Genomic DNA, 13,672 nt, shown 5'->3' with positions numbered 1-13,672 from the left:
TCAAATCTGAGTGGAATTTGAAACTTGGAAATCAGCACAAAGGAGTAAGAAGTGAAAAACAAAATACAGTCAAATCCAACTTCAAACTAAGTCATATGTGTCACTTCACTTTAAAGGCTATAAAGTTCCAAAAAGATGAAAAAAGAGGATTCTGTTCATTTAAGTTGTTCAAGTTCAAGTTCCCTAAACCGTGAGGATAGATAAGGACATAAAACCTTTTTATGGAAAAGTTTACTTTTTCTGAAAAAATTTTAATTCAATTTATTTAATTCATTTTTAGCTTGTGACTCAGTGGAGAGGAAAGTAAAGGTTATCTATCCAAGGCTAATTATCAACAGAATTTATGTTTGTAATTTAGGGTAATAATCTCTTTTTAATATTGCATGTTTGCCTGCCTCAGAGGAAGCAGATGCACTTTTCTTCCCCTTCACTCTGAAGTGTTGAGGATCTGTGTCATCAGAGCAGCCTTCATGTGCCTGGCTGCTACTCTTGGCAGAACCCACTTAGCTCCTGATAAAGCTCTCAGTGGGCTCCATGGAGAGTAATGGAGAGTGTCACAACCCCAATCACCACTCCAGGCCCCAGTCAGGCTCACTGTATCAAATGAACATACAGAGACATCTGCAAAGTCACGCGTGCGCGGTCTGGCCCAAAGTAACCCTGAAACATATGCACAAATATTCACAAGTAAGGTATGTGCAGGAGCTCATAACAGAGGTGTGTGGTCTTGATGTGACCCGGCGTACATGTGTGCTTCAGGGTAGCAGGCGGTTTCCGAGCGAATGCTCAGAGACAACCAGCTAGTGTTGGAGCTGGAGAGTGACAGCAGTCAAATGAACTTCAGCTCCACTGTTTTCACCTGCTTGAAGGCTACCTGAAACTCAGCTCAAACATAAATCAAGCAGCTGAGTCAGCAGGGTTGAACGCAGACAGAGGTTTTGATTACTAAAAGAGGCTTTTAAGCAATAAATTCAATGGAATGTCTCATTTTAATGCTCTTAGGAGAAGATTTGGATGCAGTCTTACCTGAGAGAAGCATCTGCGGTACTCCCTCTCAGGCCCTGAGCATTTGTACACCTGAGAAGCGCCGTGTCTGCTTGATTCGACCCCCAGGTGCGACGCATGCGAGTGCTGGAAAGGGTAGACATTGCCATCAGGCGGGGCCCGGGGGTTGAAGCCTTGGTGTAGCTCCCTATCTCTGTGCTCTTGGCTTGGGCGGTGGAGAGGTGAAGCAAAAGGTGAGGAACGAGAGCGGGAGAAAGAGTGCACAGGCGGTGGAGGAGCGGTGACTGAGCTCCAGTCAAAATGAGGGCGGTGACTGAAGGGGGACTGGGAGCGGGAGACGGGGACACGGGATGCAACTCTGTTTCTCCCCGAAGCAGTGTGTGTGTGTGATCTTGGATCCACGTGTGGGCGGGGCCTGTCGGTGGTTGTTTCAGGTTCCTCCTTAGTGCCAAGGGCTTCACTGATCTCCAGCTCTCCCTTTTCCTCCTCAGCCCTCCCCGTATTTATGAGTTTTTCATCTCCACCCATCTGCTCTTCCTCTGCCACAATGTTCTCCATGTTGAGTCCCAGGGTCTCATCAGTGCCATTAACCGTGTGGCGAGCCTGCCTATTGGTCCGATGCAGGGACAGAGAGAAAGGAACTTTGCCATATCCAAACTGACCTGGACGGATACTGGAAGGCCTGCGTGTCAGAGGAGAAATAACAAATGAAAACCATGGAGTATTAGAAAAGAAAGATGTGCAGCAACAGAAAAACAAGTGACAAAAACTACATGGCAGCAAAAATCCATGATGATCGGGCAAAGTGGTCCATAAATAATACTGTAAAACACAGATGATTATCATAGTAAACACTGTCATTAAGCTAATGGTGCCTTAAATTCCCACTTTGATCTATTTTCTAAGCGGTCTTTAAATTGTGATAATGCAGTTTCTAGCCTTAATTAAAAAAAAAAAGCTGTTGTTTTATATAACATAGTTTCTGCACAGCAGCAGGAGTTTATCAGAAATGTATGTCTGATTTGTTGGCGGGACTGTTGGGGCTGAGTAAGCCTGTCCCCATTTCCCAACATCAATCTGTTTACAAGCTCTCCTACTAGCTTACAGCCCCACACCCCACACAAAACCCAAGATAACATTAACGGTGCAACAAAAATCGTGAGTAATATTGGTGCTTTGCAACAGTACAGTTTGGAGCCACATGCCAGTTCGAGAGGGAAAAAAAAGACATACATGGATCTATTTGTCTGCAAGCGGATGCATCAGAATGAAGTGGCGCAGGACGGTTGTGGCCTGCAGTTGTAACTTTTATGTCACACTTAAGAGCTTTTTCAACGTCATTTTTGTGTCTGCTTCTGATTCACAATGATTTAAATTTAAAAAACACAATTTAAGATTAATTTTCTCTTTATATAAAATCTCTGTCATGAGAAAAATTCCACAAAAACCCGTACCGTTTCCATCGGAGTGGGTCTTTAATAATCCTCAACAATGTGGGGTACATTGAAACTCTATTTCCTTCTCTCTGGCTTCTCGTTGTGCTTTCTCTGATGAGATACATATCTTCTCTTTGTCTTTTAAGAATGTGACAGCTACTGTTTAACCCAAACAAAGCTCTGTTGCTAATGCCACCCATGCAAGAATCACTTCCTTTTGTGTGAAAGAATGTCTCCTTAAAAAGGAGAACTCAGGGTGCTGACAGGACCAAACACACAAGCTTTTATTCTCAGACATCAAAAATGAAAACACAGAACTTTGATGAACTATAATTGATCACTAGTTCAAAAACAAACTAAACATTTATGTTAGGATGAGTTCATAAAAAAGTGAAACATTAGATTGAAATCCCTTTTTAGCTTTGTCTGTGCTCCCCTGCAGCAAAAACCTCATGAATTTTAATATAAAAAGGATCCTTCAAAAAGCCCCACAAAAGAAGAGACATCAACAGGGAAAAATCCACATCTATTCAAAAACATTTAAAAAAAACTAACCCGAGGTTTCCTCTTATGTCAAATGAAATCTGTGGACCAAAACAAATTTTAGGTTTTGTTTGCTACAGGGCTGTTCATCTCTGACATGAGGATGGTTAAAGAAACCACTCATCTATGTTGATGGTTATGGTCAGAGGCAAAGCAAACCTTCAGAATGATGCTTTAAGGTGTTTCCTTTCTTTCTGCTCTTAGTGATTTAGGTTGGGTTGATGTACATTGAATTCCTTCAGGGTCACTCACCTCCTTGAAGTTGAAACCTCTCGATTGGTCGAGACTGAGCGTCTGCTCCCACCTGCTCCGGCTCTCTCTGCTCCTGGGTTTTGTGGCCTCCTGAAGACTCTTGGTGGCTGGTTGTAGCCTTGTGAAGGCACGTGGTAGGGGGAGCGGTAAGAAGAAACTGCATCTTGATTGGTTGAGGGAAAATCTGGATGATAAAAAGGAAGCGAGCGGGCAGGTTGCCCTGGAGCAGCAGCAGGTGAGTTCAGATACAAGGGCAATCCTGGGTTGTTATTGGTGGAGACTGATGGAGAGTTATACGATGGATGTTGCCCAGGGTGACGAGACTGGTAGTATGGGCTCACAGGTGAGGTCGCAGGGCGTCCGTTGCCCCCAGGGAGATATCCTGCCCAATTGAGTGGGGAGAAGGGGCGGGTCTGAGGAGGTGGAGGGGCCAGACACAGCCTGCTTCTCAGTGAGACACCTACGCCGCAAGTTTGAGAACATTCTGACCACTCCCCCCAGAGGGACCACACGCCCTCCACAGGCTCCACCTCAAAAACCTGTCTGGACCTACGAGAGGCCGCCTGAAAACACAAACACACAGAGACAAAAAAAACCATCTGAGCATGCAATAATTTGTTTGAGAACATTAAACGTTATATATATTTTTAAATACAATTTTCAATACACACAGGGGAGATATAGAGTTGGTAAAACACTAAAAATGTAATTTAATAGGGGGAAAAATGTGGTACAAAAATAGAACTAGGAGGATATCAGAGAAACTGCAGATTTAAATTATAGAGTTTTAAGTTTGGATTGAAAAAGGAAAGAACTACAGTAACAGATATCACAAGGAAGAGAATTCTGAAAGCTCTGCCACACATGAAGCTGAGATCTGAAATGTACAGATGCTGCACATCTCAGGATTGTAGAATAAAAAGTAAAGGGGTGATGAAGTTCAGGGCTTTAATTATTTTCTTCAAAAACTGTCTGGAATTCATTTTTGTTCAAAGACGAACTTCTTAAGCAGACGAGGATCAATGGTGCTAAGAAGAACTAAATAAACATTTGTTGTCTGGATTTCCTTACCGTAATTTAAGGCCAAACAGCCACATTTAACATATAATTTACTCTCCCTGAGGCCACAATCTCTTTTATTCAGAGATCTGTCGTTTTTTTTTCCTCTTACGTTCTTAAAATCTAAAAACAATATCAAAAAAGCAGCTGATTATACCTGGATGATATCATTTTAATCTCTTCTAGTACTTTTTCCTGATGTGTCCCATAAATTGTACTATACTGACTGACTAAAAGCTGCTGTAAGTTATAGAAGTGAAACCTTTTCCATCGCAAAATCCTAACTCTCTGCTGGGATTTCTTTCTCTGCCGTCTCGTGACTTTCCTTCCTCTGAGGCAAAAATATAAATCCTGAATTCTTCATACTGCGCTTTGGCTCAAAGACACTGTGTCACCTGCCAACGCCACAAGAGCAGCTGAACAAACTGACTGGAGTTGGTGGGATATGTCCACAACAAAATCAGTTAAGGCTTTGATTCACTCCTGTGAGGTTGTAGATAAATGTTTTTCCTCTCATTTCATAACCGAGGCACTGGCCTGGTTGGCAGTGTGGCAAACATGCGAGCTGAACAAAAGTTTCCATTGAGAAGGCACCAAAATCTGCGCTCAACTTCCCCTGCACTCTCTGCAAAAGCATGCGTGCTTCAGGGGTGTGGACATGGGCAGACACAGATAAGAATATGAAACAAACAGTTGGTGGATGGGTAAAGGAGGACAGGTGTTGAGATGCAAACTTGTATTTTCATGCACACTTGTTAAGTCCTGCCTCACGGGCTCCCATTAGTCCGAGAAAATGAAAGAGAAAGGTTCCAGTGGAAGGGAGTTTGCACAGGTTTGTGGGTACAAAAAAAGGTTTTCGATGTATTGAATCCCACCAAGAGGTGTTCTTAAATCTCTTTTTGCAAGTTTAAAGGGCCTAAATTATGCTAAATCAACTTTTTTTAGCTTTTAAGAGTATTATAATGTTAATTCCTCACAAAAAAAAAACAATCCCAAAGCACTATTTTTTATCTGTTCATGCATTTCTTAGTATTCCTCTAAAAACCTGTACCCCTCCCAACCCATGTAAACAAGCGGGTTCTCACATTGTGATGTAGATCAGTGAGGAACCGCCCCTTCCAGGAAGAGTCTGCACTGCCAGCTCCGCCCACAGGATAACACACACCTTCTTAGCGGTGATCAGCAAAAGCCCCTTCATTTTATATGTGCAATATGAACATCCATCTTTGCAAAAGTTTGGATGTTGTTTATTTTCGTGGGCGAGACGCAGACACGCTGCCGAGGCCAGCTCTAGGTTGACGTCATGAAATGTGCGACACCCAAATGAGCGAAAGCCGGTGCCTCAGATATCAAGTTGTCCTAGTTATGGGCTGGAAAAGAACTCAGGAAAGGAATTAATATTTGATTAGAAAATTTGCTATTCAGTGTGCCAAAGGTAATCTATTATCATATATATGAATGTAGATTACTCAAAAAAGCTTAAGAATAGCATGCTATAGGCCCTTTAAATCAAGTTTGAAGCATTTGGATACAAATCCAAGACAAGTCTATAGTCCGAAAACTTCTAAAATAATATTCTATTGTCACAAATTGTTGTTAAACTACTTTAAACAACTTGTGGGGACACAATAACAGCCAGTGGTGTGCAAACGCTGTGTAAAGACAGTTTTCATTTATTTTTTCTGACATTGATGTCCTGGAGCTAAAAAAAAAAAGAGGAAAAAAAACAGATAAACTTTGTCCACTTGCTTATCTGTTTCTGCCTCAAGTTTCTGCAGGCGATACTGAAGTTCGAGTTTTTAAGTCCAAGTCCATGTCTCAGGTGGCATCTAACCTGCAGCTGCCACATAACTGGGAGCATTAATGAGCTGTGAGCAGTGACCCTGCAGCAACCACTGCTAACCTCTGCAGCCACCACTTTAACTTCTGCAGCACCACTGAGGTGCTATTTTGGTCTGCTCCTAAAACTTTTTACAAGATACTTATTGTATTCATAAATCTGGAGGTCCTTTGAACTTTGCCATAAACACACGCATCACAATTTATTAAAAAAAAAGGTGACTTTTAACATGAGCAGACACATAACTTTTCATTGGAAAAGAAGCTTTCACTACTGTTTTTGAGTGATGGATTAAATAATATGGCTTTAGATTAAATTTTAATTATTTTAACTATGATGGTATAATTTATATTTTGTTTTCCTGAGCAAAAAAGGCTTCTCAAACCCTCTTGCCTTTAAAAGGATTTAAGCGTCTCTACAATGAGATCCAGCAATGAATGATTACAGCGATTAAAAAAAGGTCAACTAGACTTTTACGTAGCATTACATCATTTGGCAAAGTCTTGTCTCTGCCACTCAACCAAAACAGAACCTGGTGATTGTCTCATGACAGCATATTTTAAGGTAAAAGAGTTTCTGCTGGTGTGTGCGCGACATTTTGGTGCCAGATAAGCCTTAAAATCACTTTATCTGTTGCTTCGACTTAAATAACACACCCTCCAGCAGTGCACGCCCCTTTGCATGATTTTGCCTTAATCCCTGTTTGAGCAATCAGTAACATTTACTGTCACCGGGTTAAATAGCTCATCAAAGCATGACAGTATTTGGTCTCCAGGAGAGGATAACGATAAGAAAAAGGTTATTTCTAACTTTCTCTGTTCTGGTCTCATGCTTTGGGACACACAGAAAGGGAGAGGGGGGGGTGTCAACCTGACTTTTCAGTCATGTGTTGACCTAACTGGATGATCTAATGACTCACCTTCCTCTTGGCAGCTTTGGTTGTGGAGGTTGTGACCTCCACAGAAGCCAACAGCACACAGAGCCTGGAGGGATGCAGAACAGAGGGGGAGAGAAGTGGCAGAATCACAGGATTAAAAATGACAGCAGCTGAATGGGGTTCTTTTTCTAAAGCACATCAGTACTCCATGACCTAAAAGTGCAGCTAGAAGCCATTCACGTTCACACATAAGACTCTCATTATTCTAAGCCTATGTGATCTGTCTCAAATATTTTCCTTCAATTTACATTATTTAGCTGAGGTATAGGAATGTTCCATTCACTAAATAACCTGTTTCACCTGAATGGAAAGGTGTTTGTCGGGAAAAGTGATGACAAATCTCACGATGACCTCGGGGTTCAAACGTCTCAATCAATCTGGGAAACTCTTGGAAGTGCTTACAAGCACTTGCGTGTTTTCCCTCTGCACACACCCGGAGGATGTGGTTTTAACACTAATATGCAATAACCACACACAGGCTTAATGAGCCAACATCGAAAACAATCTGGGGTAGGACGGTTTTCCTGCAGGGAGGTCAGGAATTGGGATAACTCTAAGAGAAAATTAAGTTTTTTCTTTTTCTGTAGAAGTGTCAAAAGCTCACTTGTTTGTGTGCGAATGTCGGATCTATTTAGAAAAATCTCACCCATACACAAACATTCTGAGACAAGTGCAGTGGAAACAAGTGGAATAACGTCCTGCAGTCTGCCAAGAAATTGCTCTGACCGTGCAAGTACAGCCGGGCTCGCTGGGATAAAGTTTGCAGCGCTCACCAAGAGAACCAAACCATCACCGCAATCTCCAGTCCGCAAGCCACATGTAGGCAGTGTAATTGGTTCGTTTTACCCAATGTGGTGCACCGCCGCGGTCTCTGGAAGCTTCCCCACGCTGCAATACACAATTACCCCCGAAAAACACAGAGAAAAGTCCCGGACAGCCCGACACAACAGAGCTGCTCAGGCCGAAATAACGACCCCCTACGCGGTTCCACGTTTCCACGGCCGCTACTGCAGAGTAAACTCACTGAGAGGACAGGGAGAGGGTGAGAGAAACCTTTAACTGACAAATACTTTCAGAAAAGTCCAATTTGAGTGGAAACACACAGTTTTTACTCAAAAATGCGCGCCTCTGGGTAAATTCCAACCATTTAACGCAGCGAGCGGCGCGCAACAAGTGAGCCTCGCGCGTAAAAGTTTCCCGCACCAACAAAACCACCGTAGAGACAGTCAGCACAAACACTCAAGGAAAGATGCAAATCCACATGCGGCGACAAGAATCAGTCAGCAGCTGGACGGGACCGACTTTTACCTGATCAGTGAACCGAGCTGCATGCTCCAAAATTCTCCTGCACACTGACACTCTCAGTGATGCTTTGGGTCCAAATCTGAGCTTCGTTCCAGCCTGAAAGACATGCGAGGACTGCTCCTGCTCTGTCACCGGGAGGAGTTCCGTGTGTTCCGTTCAGTCCACAACTTTTCACAGGTCCTTCCTTATTATAAACTCCCGTGACGCATGAAAACCAGGTGGGGGCACAAAGAGACGCAGGGAGAGGGGAGACACAAAATGGACAGATTATACAACTCTCGCTCGGGCTCCTTCTCACTCTCACATGCACAAATTATACACTCCCCCTCCTCTCCCTCACGCCTTCCTACCCTCTCTCTCTGTCATACTCACAAACTGTTGGTCCTGACTAAGCAATAATAATCCTCAGAGCCTCGTTTTAGTTGCACAATCGAGAAAGAAAAAATAACGTTTCCTTGTGCGTTTTCTCCCACACTGAATAATAATGAGCGCAGACGATCCTGAGCCTTCTTCAAGAAAGTTGGGAAGGGACTATCTCATGAGTCTGACACTCTGACAAGCTCAAATGATGTGGTTTACAGTTTGAATATGATTCATAGTCCCCCCCCCCCCCCATTCTTGAAAAACAAGCAGATATTTTTACATGAGAAAAACATGCATTCTGTGCACTGTTTAATCCCATTGAAACACCAGAAACCAAACATGCTTCAGCAATTTGGTGTTTGGGATAAGTGCACCCAGGAGACAAGCCACTTCTGAGGCTGAAATGTGCCTCTCTGAGTGTGTATGATTACATATGTGTGTGTGTGAGGGCTGAAACAGATGTGAAAAACCATCTGATGCCATCTCATTTAAACATGATGAAATGACAATCCACACAGCCCTGCCCAGCCAGACACTTTACTAAAATGAGTAACTTAGGTCAAATGACCCTCAGGAGACATGGTGACACACACACACACACACACAGGAAAAAATTATAGGTTCTTTACAAGATTTCTCCAGCGGCACGTGTACAAGAAAGGGCTGGTGATTTCTAAACCAATAAAACGTAACTCAGTTTGAAGGAAAAGGCTCAGGATGCACACAAGCCTTTATGGAGTTTATACTGTTCACTCAAATCAGGACTGGCATCAATGTAATATTTGAAAGATGACATGTTTTAAGAAATTACTCCAAAATGCTTAATTTTATATTGAAGTCTCCTTAGTCTTTTAATCATGATTAGGCCGTTTTAGGCTGAATTTAAAAAAAAAAACACGTGTCATTTTCTAGGACATAGTTTCTGCAAAGCAGCAGGAATCATTCAGAAATTCACCTCTGAGTTGTGGGCGGCACTGTTGGTGCAGAGTAAGCCTGCCCTCCTTTCCCATCATCCCTTTGTTTACCCGCTGTGCTGCTAGCTTACAGCCCCTCAGGAATTGGTGGCGTAGGACCTAAATTGGAGGAGAGATCAGGTGTGGTGGCAGTAACCATAACATATAATAAATACACTGAAACATAACACACACAAAAAACATGGAGAAACAAAAGAGGGTGAAAAAGCAGAACAGTTTACCTAAAAACCAGGCACTTAAATGGACTGAGGGCAATTAACTGAAATGAAGACAACTGTGGATGGTGATTAAGCTGAAACTGGTCTGACTCAGAAAGGGCAACCAAGAACATGGCCAAAACATAATATCATTACTAAACCACAGAACCCTTACAGCACCCCTCCCCAAAATGGTAGATCCCAGATGCCCCCAACACCTGAGAAGAAGGGACCTGGAGGAAAAAAACAAGTCCAGAAAACTGTGATGATGCCAGCAGCTAAACAGATGTGAAGGGTTCCAGAGAACCCCTTCCTCAGGAACAGGCACGAGGAAGAAAAGCAGTCCAGATGACTCTCCCCAGTGACAGGACACAAGGGGAGCAGTCCTGGTGATCCCCTTCTGGGTCACCGGGGCTGCTCCTCACCGATGGCGAGCAATAATTGAGCTATCCAGCCGTACAGTTTTGAGCTAGATGCCAGCTCAGACATGGAAAATGAAGGCATAACTGAATTGTAGCTTCACAGCCTACAAGCTATTTCTGATGGCATTTTTTCGTGTGCTCGTGATTCACAACAATTTGAATAAAGATATACTCAGAAATGCAATTTTAATCTTAATTTTCTTGATTTAAGGCCTCCATCACCAGAAAAAATGCCACAAGAACTGGTTAAAAACACCAACAAACGCCATTTTCATCGGAGTGGGTCTCTAAAGTAAAAACATTTACACAGAACCTAATCTAAGGAAAAACTGTAGGGAGGGAGCAATGATTGGAAAAGATGATGTGTGTGTGAGTGTAATTATGGTACAACAGTCTTCACACACCCTGTGTTGGGGATGTCCCAGGGCTTGCTACTGCTTTTCTTGGACGGAGTTCTGAAAACATGGACCCAGTGATGGTGACAAAGATTAGGGATTTCAAAGCTAACAACTGCAAAACTAACCACATTTCACAGGGGGGTTAAGATCTGATCTGACACAACAAAAAGCAAATGTGTGAAGTGTACCAAGAAGGATCACGGCAGATTTGGTCAGTAAATAAAGCTCAGACACATATATGGTAGTCATTGGTGTGTGTTTTATGGGCGATTAGTGAAATGGATATCTTAGGACTTGAGCGCCATGTCTATCAGGACCAGCAATTAGCCAGAGGTCATCTCCATGGCCACCAGTAGTCCGTGACCACTTATAACCCTGTGCTGCTCTCCTCCCTCCCTGTGTCCTCCTCCTCCCTTTGGATCTCTGAGAAGAAATAACTTACATGCTGGTTGGTGGACATGCACCACCAACAACAGCATTAGCAAAATGCCTGCCTCTGGCGGTCAGAACAACACGCAGATGTTGTGTGTTTGTGTGTGGGTCCAGGGAGGTCTATATGTAGCAGCAGATTTGTTGTTTGTCTCAGCTGGTTGATCTGAGTAATAGCATTGCAGATCAGAGTTGTAGGGGCCTGAGGGAGTGATAAATCACCGGAAAAGCCTCTTGTGCACACACACACACCCAGCCTCTGGAACACAAACACACCCTAGCCTCAGGCTCACGAGGTCCACTGTCCTTTAACTCCAGACTTCTCGGGACCAACAGAGGCCTTGCAGTTTAAGATTATAAAAGAAAAATAAACGACGGTTAAAAAGACACAGGGAGGCAGGTCAGTTCTGCTTCTGCTCATGTCACGCTACTCTTAGCTTGACGGAAAGATGAGTTACTGGATACATTCTGACATCACTCTCAGAAGGATGACATTTCTGCTGTGATAAGGTCACCAACCCCCAGACATCAATAACATTCCTGCCCACCCTTCTTTTGTAGAATGACCCACCTTCTCCTGGGGTTTACTTCCGTGACAGATGTCTTTTCATTCCTTTAGAAACAGCTTTTGTAATTCAATTGAATTTGCTCCATGTAGGTCAAATGTCCTTTGCTTAGTCTGATTAACGTTATGATCAGACTAAAAATAATCAGCCTGAATTTGGCAATTTATTTGGAACACTGTACATGTTGTTGGCAATATAGATTGATTAGAACAGACCATTGGATAACGTATGTATTCTTATATGATTTCATGGCTCTTTCTTCAGCTTTTTTTGTTGTTGTGCAAGATTTAAGCAGATCTCTCTTGAACTTTTTGAACTTTTATCCAACGTTCTCTGGTCAATCTGGACAAAAAAAGCAAACTAGCCAACCTCCTACTATTTTAGTAAGGGTTGTTGCAACATAAAAAGAAAGAAATATGATGTAATTGTGCAAACAGGAGGGTTCTCATTTCCTTCTTGGTATGCCAAAGGTTGTTCTTGGAAAAGCTTTCGCAGGATCATCAACTCATCTGCCCGTCACTGTTTTATCCAGGGTGGCCGCTGCCGTCAGGTACCTTTGGGAGCAGAAACTGTCTTGTCTCTGATGCACATTTCATAAAACATGTCCCTTCTTTACACATAATTTATTTTGTGAACTCAAACATTAAAATAAAAAAGTACAATGTAAAAGAAAAAAACAACAACTCAAAAATAACTTTGAAACATCAGAATACAAACAAACAACATGAATTTCCAAGTTCTAAAATCAAATAGAAAGCCAGTTAACCCTAAATAACCTTTCGTATCATAATTGATACATGCATTTTTTGCTGGACCATATGACTTAGTCCATGTTTTCTGCCCTGTAGTTCATCATCATTAGTAGAAATACAGCAATACAGCAGTAGAAAAGGCCTTTCTTCTTCAATTTTTAATGACTGCTTGCTGTATTGAATAAATGATAAATTTGTTGATAAGTAATTCTTTATGATACAGTTACATCATATAAAAATTGTGTGAATCAAATTTGAGACAACAGCAAAATAAGGCACTTTTTTCCTGAATGCTCATGTCAATCATTTTATACTAACATTGTAATGAACAGGAGCTTATCAAACCCCACAACGTATCATAATTGATGCTATCTATGTCTCAATAATAATGATATTGCAAAATGTTTGTTTGTTGGTTTCATCAGAGGGTATAAAAACTTTTTAATCCAAAAAGTTTACGATTTCTGCCATCTTTGTGATGTGATGAGCTTTACAGGGTTAAATACACTCGTGTTTTCTGAAACACATGACATGGACCTGATTTTTTTGCCCAATCTTTCCAAGACATGGATAGAAAAAAAATCTTACTTTCCAGTTGTTAGTTTTGGTCACTCCCTTCCAGACAGACTAACGATAATCACACATATTTTTCCCTCTTCGGCTCAGTCTGCAAGTTACACATATTTATTCAAACTCAGACCTGAAAGTATTTAATCTCATCCCAATAACTTTAAATCCAGCTGTTTTCTGTCCGAGGGAGATCAAAGAACAGAGAGCTGAAACCAAGAGTTATTTTTAAGTTTTAGTTGAAGTATTCACTTTCAGGTTCCAGTAGAAGGCTGCAGCACATGTGGGGGTGTGCTGGCACACACCCTCCTGACACTTTACCTGCACATATTTCAGGTCAAAGGGATGAAAAAGGTTATTCAGTGTGCGGGACAGCTGCATGCAGATGGTCATAAAGTGCACTAAGGTGACAGACATTCATGTGGACAGAGGAAATCCAAACCAGTGACTTGAAGACAGAAACCTATAAGGGTATGGAAGCGATTCTGTAGCATTAATAAAAAGCAAAGTCAAAACCAGAAATGCTTTTTAATTTTCAAAATGAAGCTGCATCAAATGACTCAAAATTAAAAAGAAAAAGCAATACTTCAAAATGCTTTTTCATTTCCTTCCTTCAACCCAGCTTTT

The 13,672-nt window shown here is 42.0% G+C and overlaps 1 protein-coding gene across 1 annotated transcript in view; it reads right to left on the bottom strand.

The window, feature by feature from the left end:
* Window positions 1-8,668, bottom strand: part of adamtsl4 (ADAMTS-like 4) — a 39,088-nt gene extending 30,420 nt beyond the window's left edge. The window contains exons 1-4 of the mRNA XM_011485327.4: window positions 8,381-8,668; window positions 7,055-7,118; window positions 3,237-3,799; window positions 1,027-1,687 (exon numbers count right to left, since the gene is read on the bottom strand). Coding sequence (XP_011483629.1) covers window positions 1,027-1,687; window positions 3,237-3,799; window positions 7,055-7,118; window positions 8,381-8,403 — 1,311 coding nt within the window. The 5' untranslated portion in view covers window positions 8,404-8,668. The remainder of the gene's footprint in view (window positions 1-1,026; window positions 1,688-3,236; window positions 3,800-7,054; window positions 7,119-8,380) is intronic.
* Between the last annotated feature and the right edge of the window lie 5,004 nt (window positions 8,669-13,672).

The sequence above is a fragment of the Oryzias latipes genome, chromosome 16, assembly GCF_053564925.1.
Source record: "Oryzias latipes strain Hd-rR chromosome 16, Olatipes_Hd-rR_3.1".
NCBI classification, from domain to species: domain Eukaryota; kingdom Metazoa; phylum Chordata; class Actinopteri; order Beloniformes; family Adrianichthyidae; genus Oryzias; species Oryzias latipes.
The sequence above is the reverse complement of the archived record's forward strand: the minus strand, read 5'-3'. Positions and strand labels throughout refer to the sequence as shown.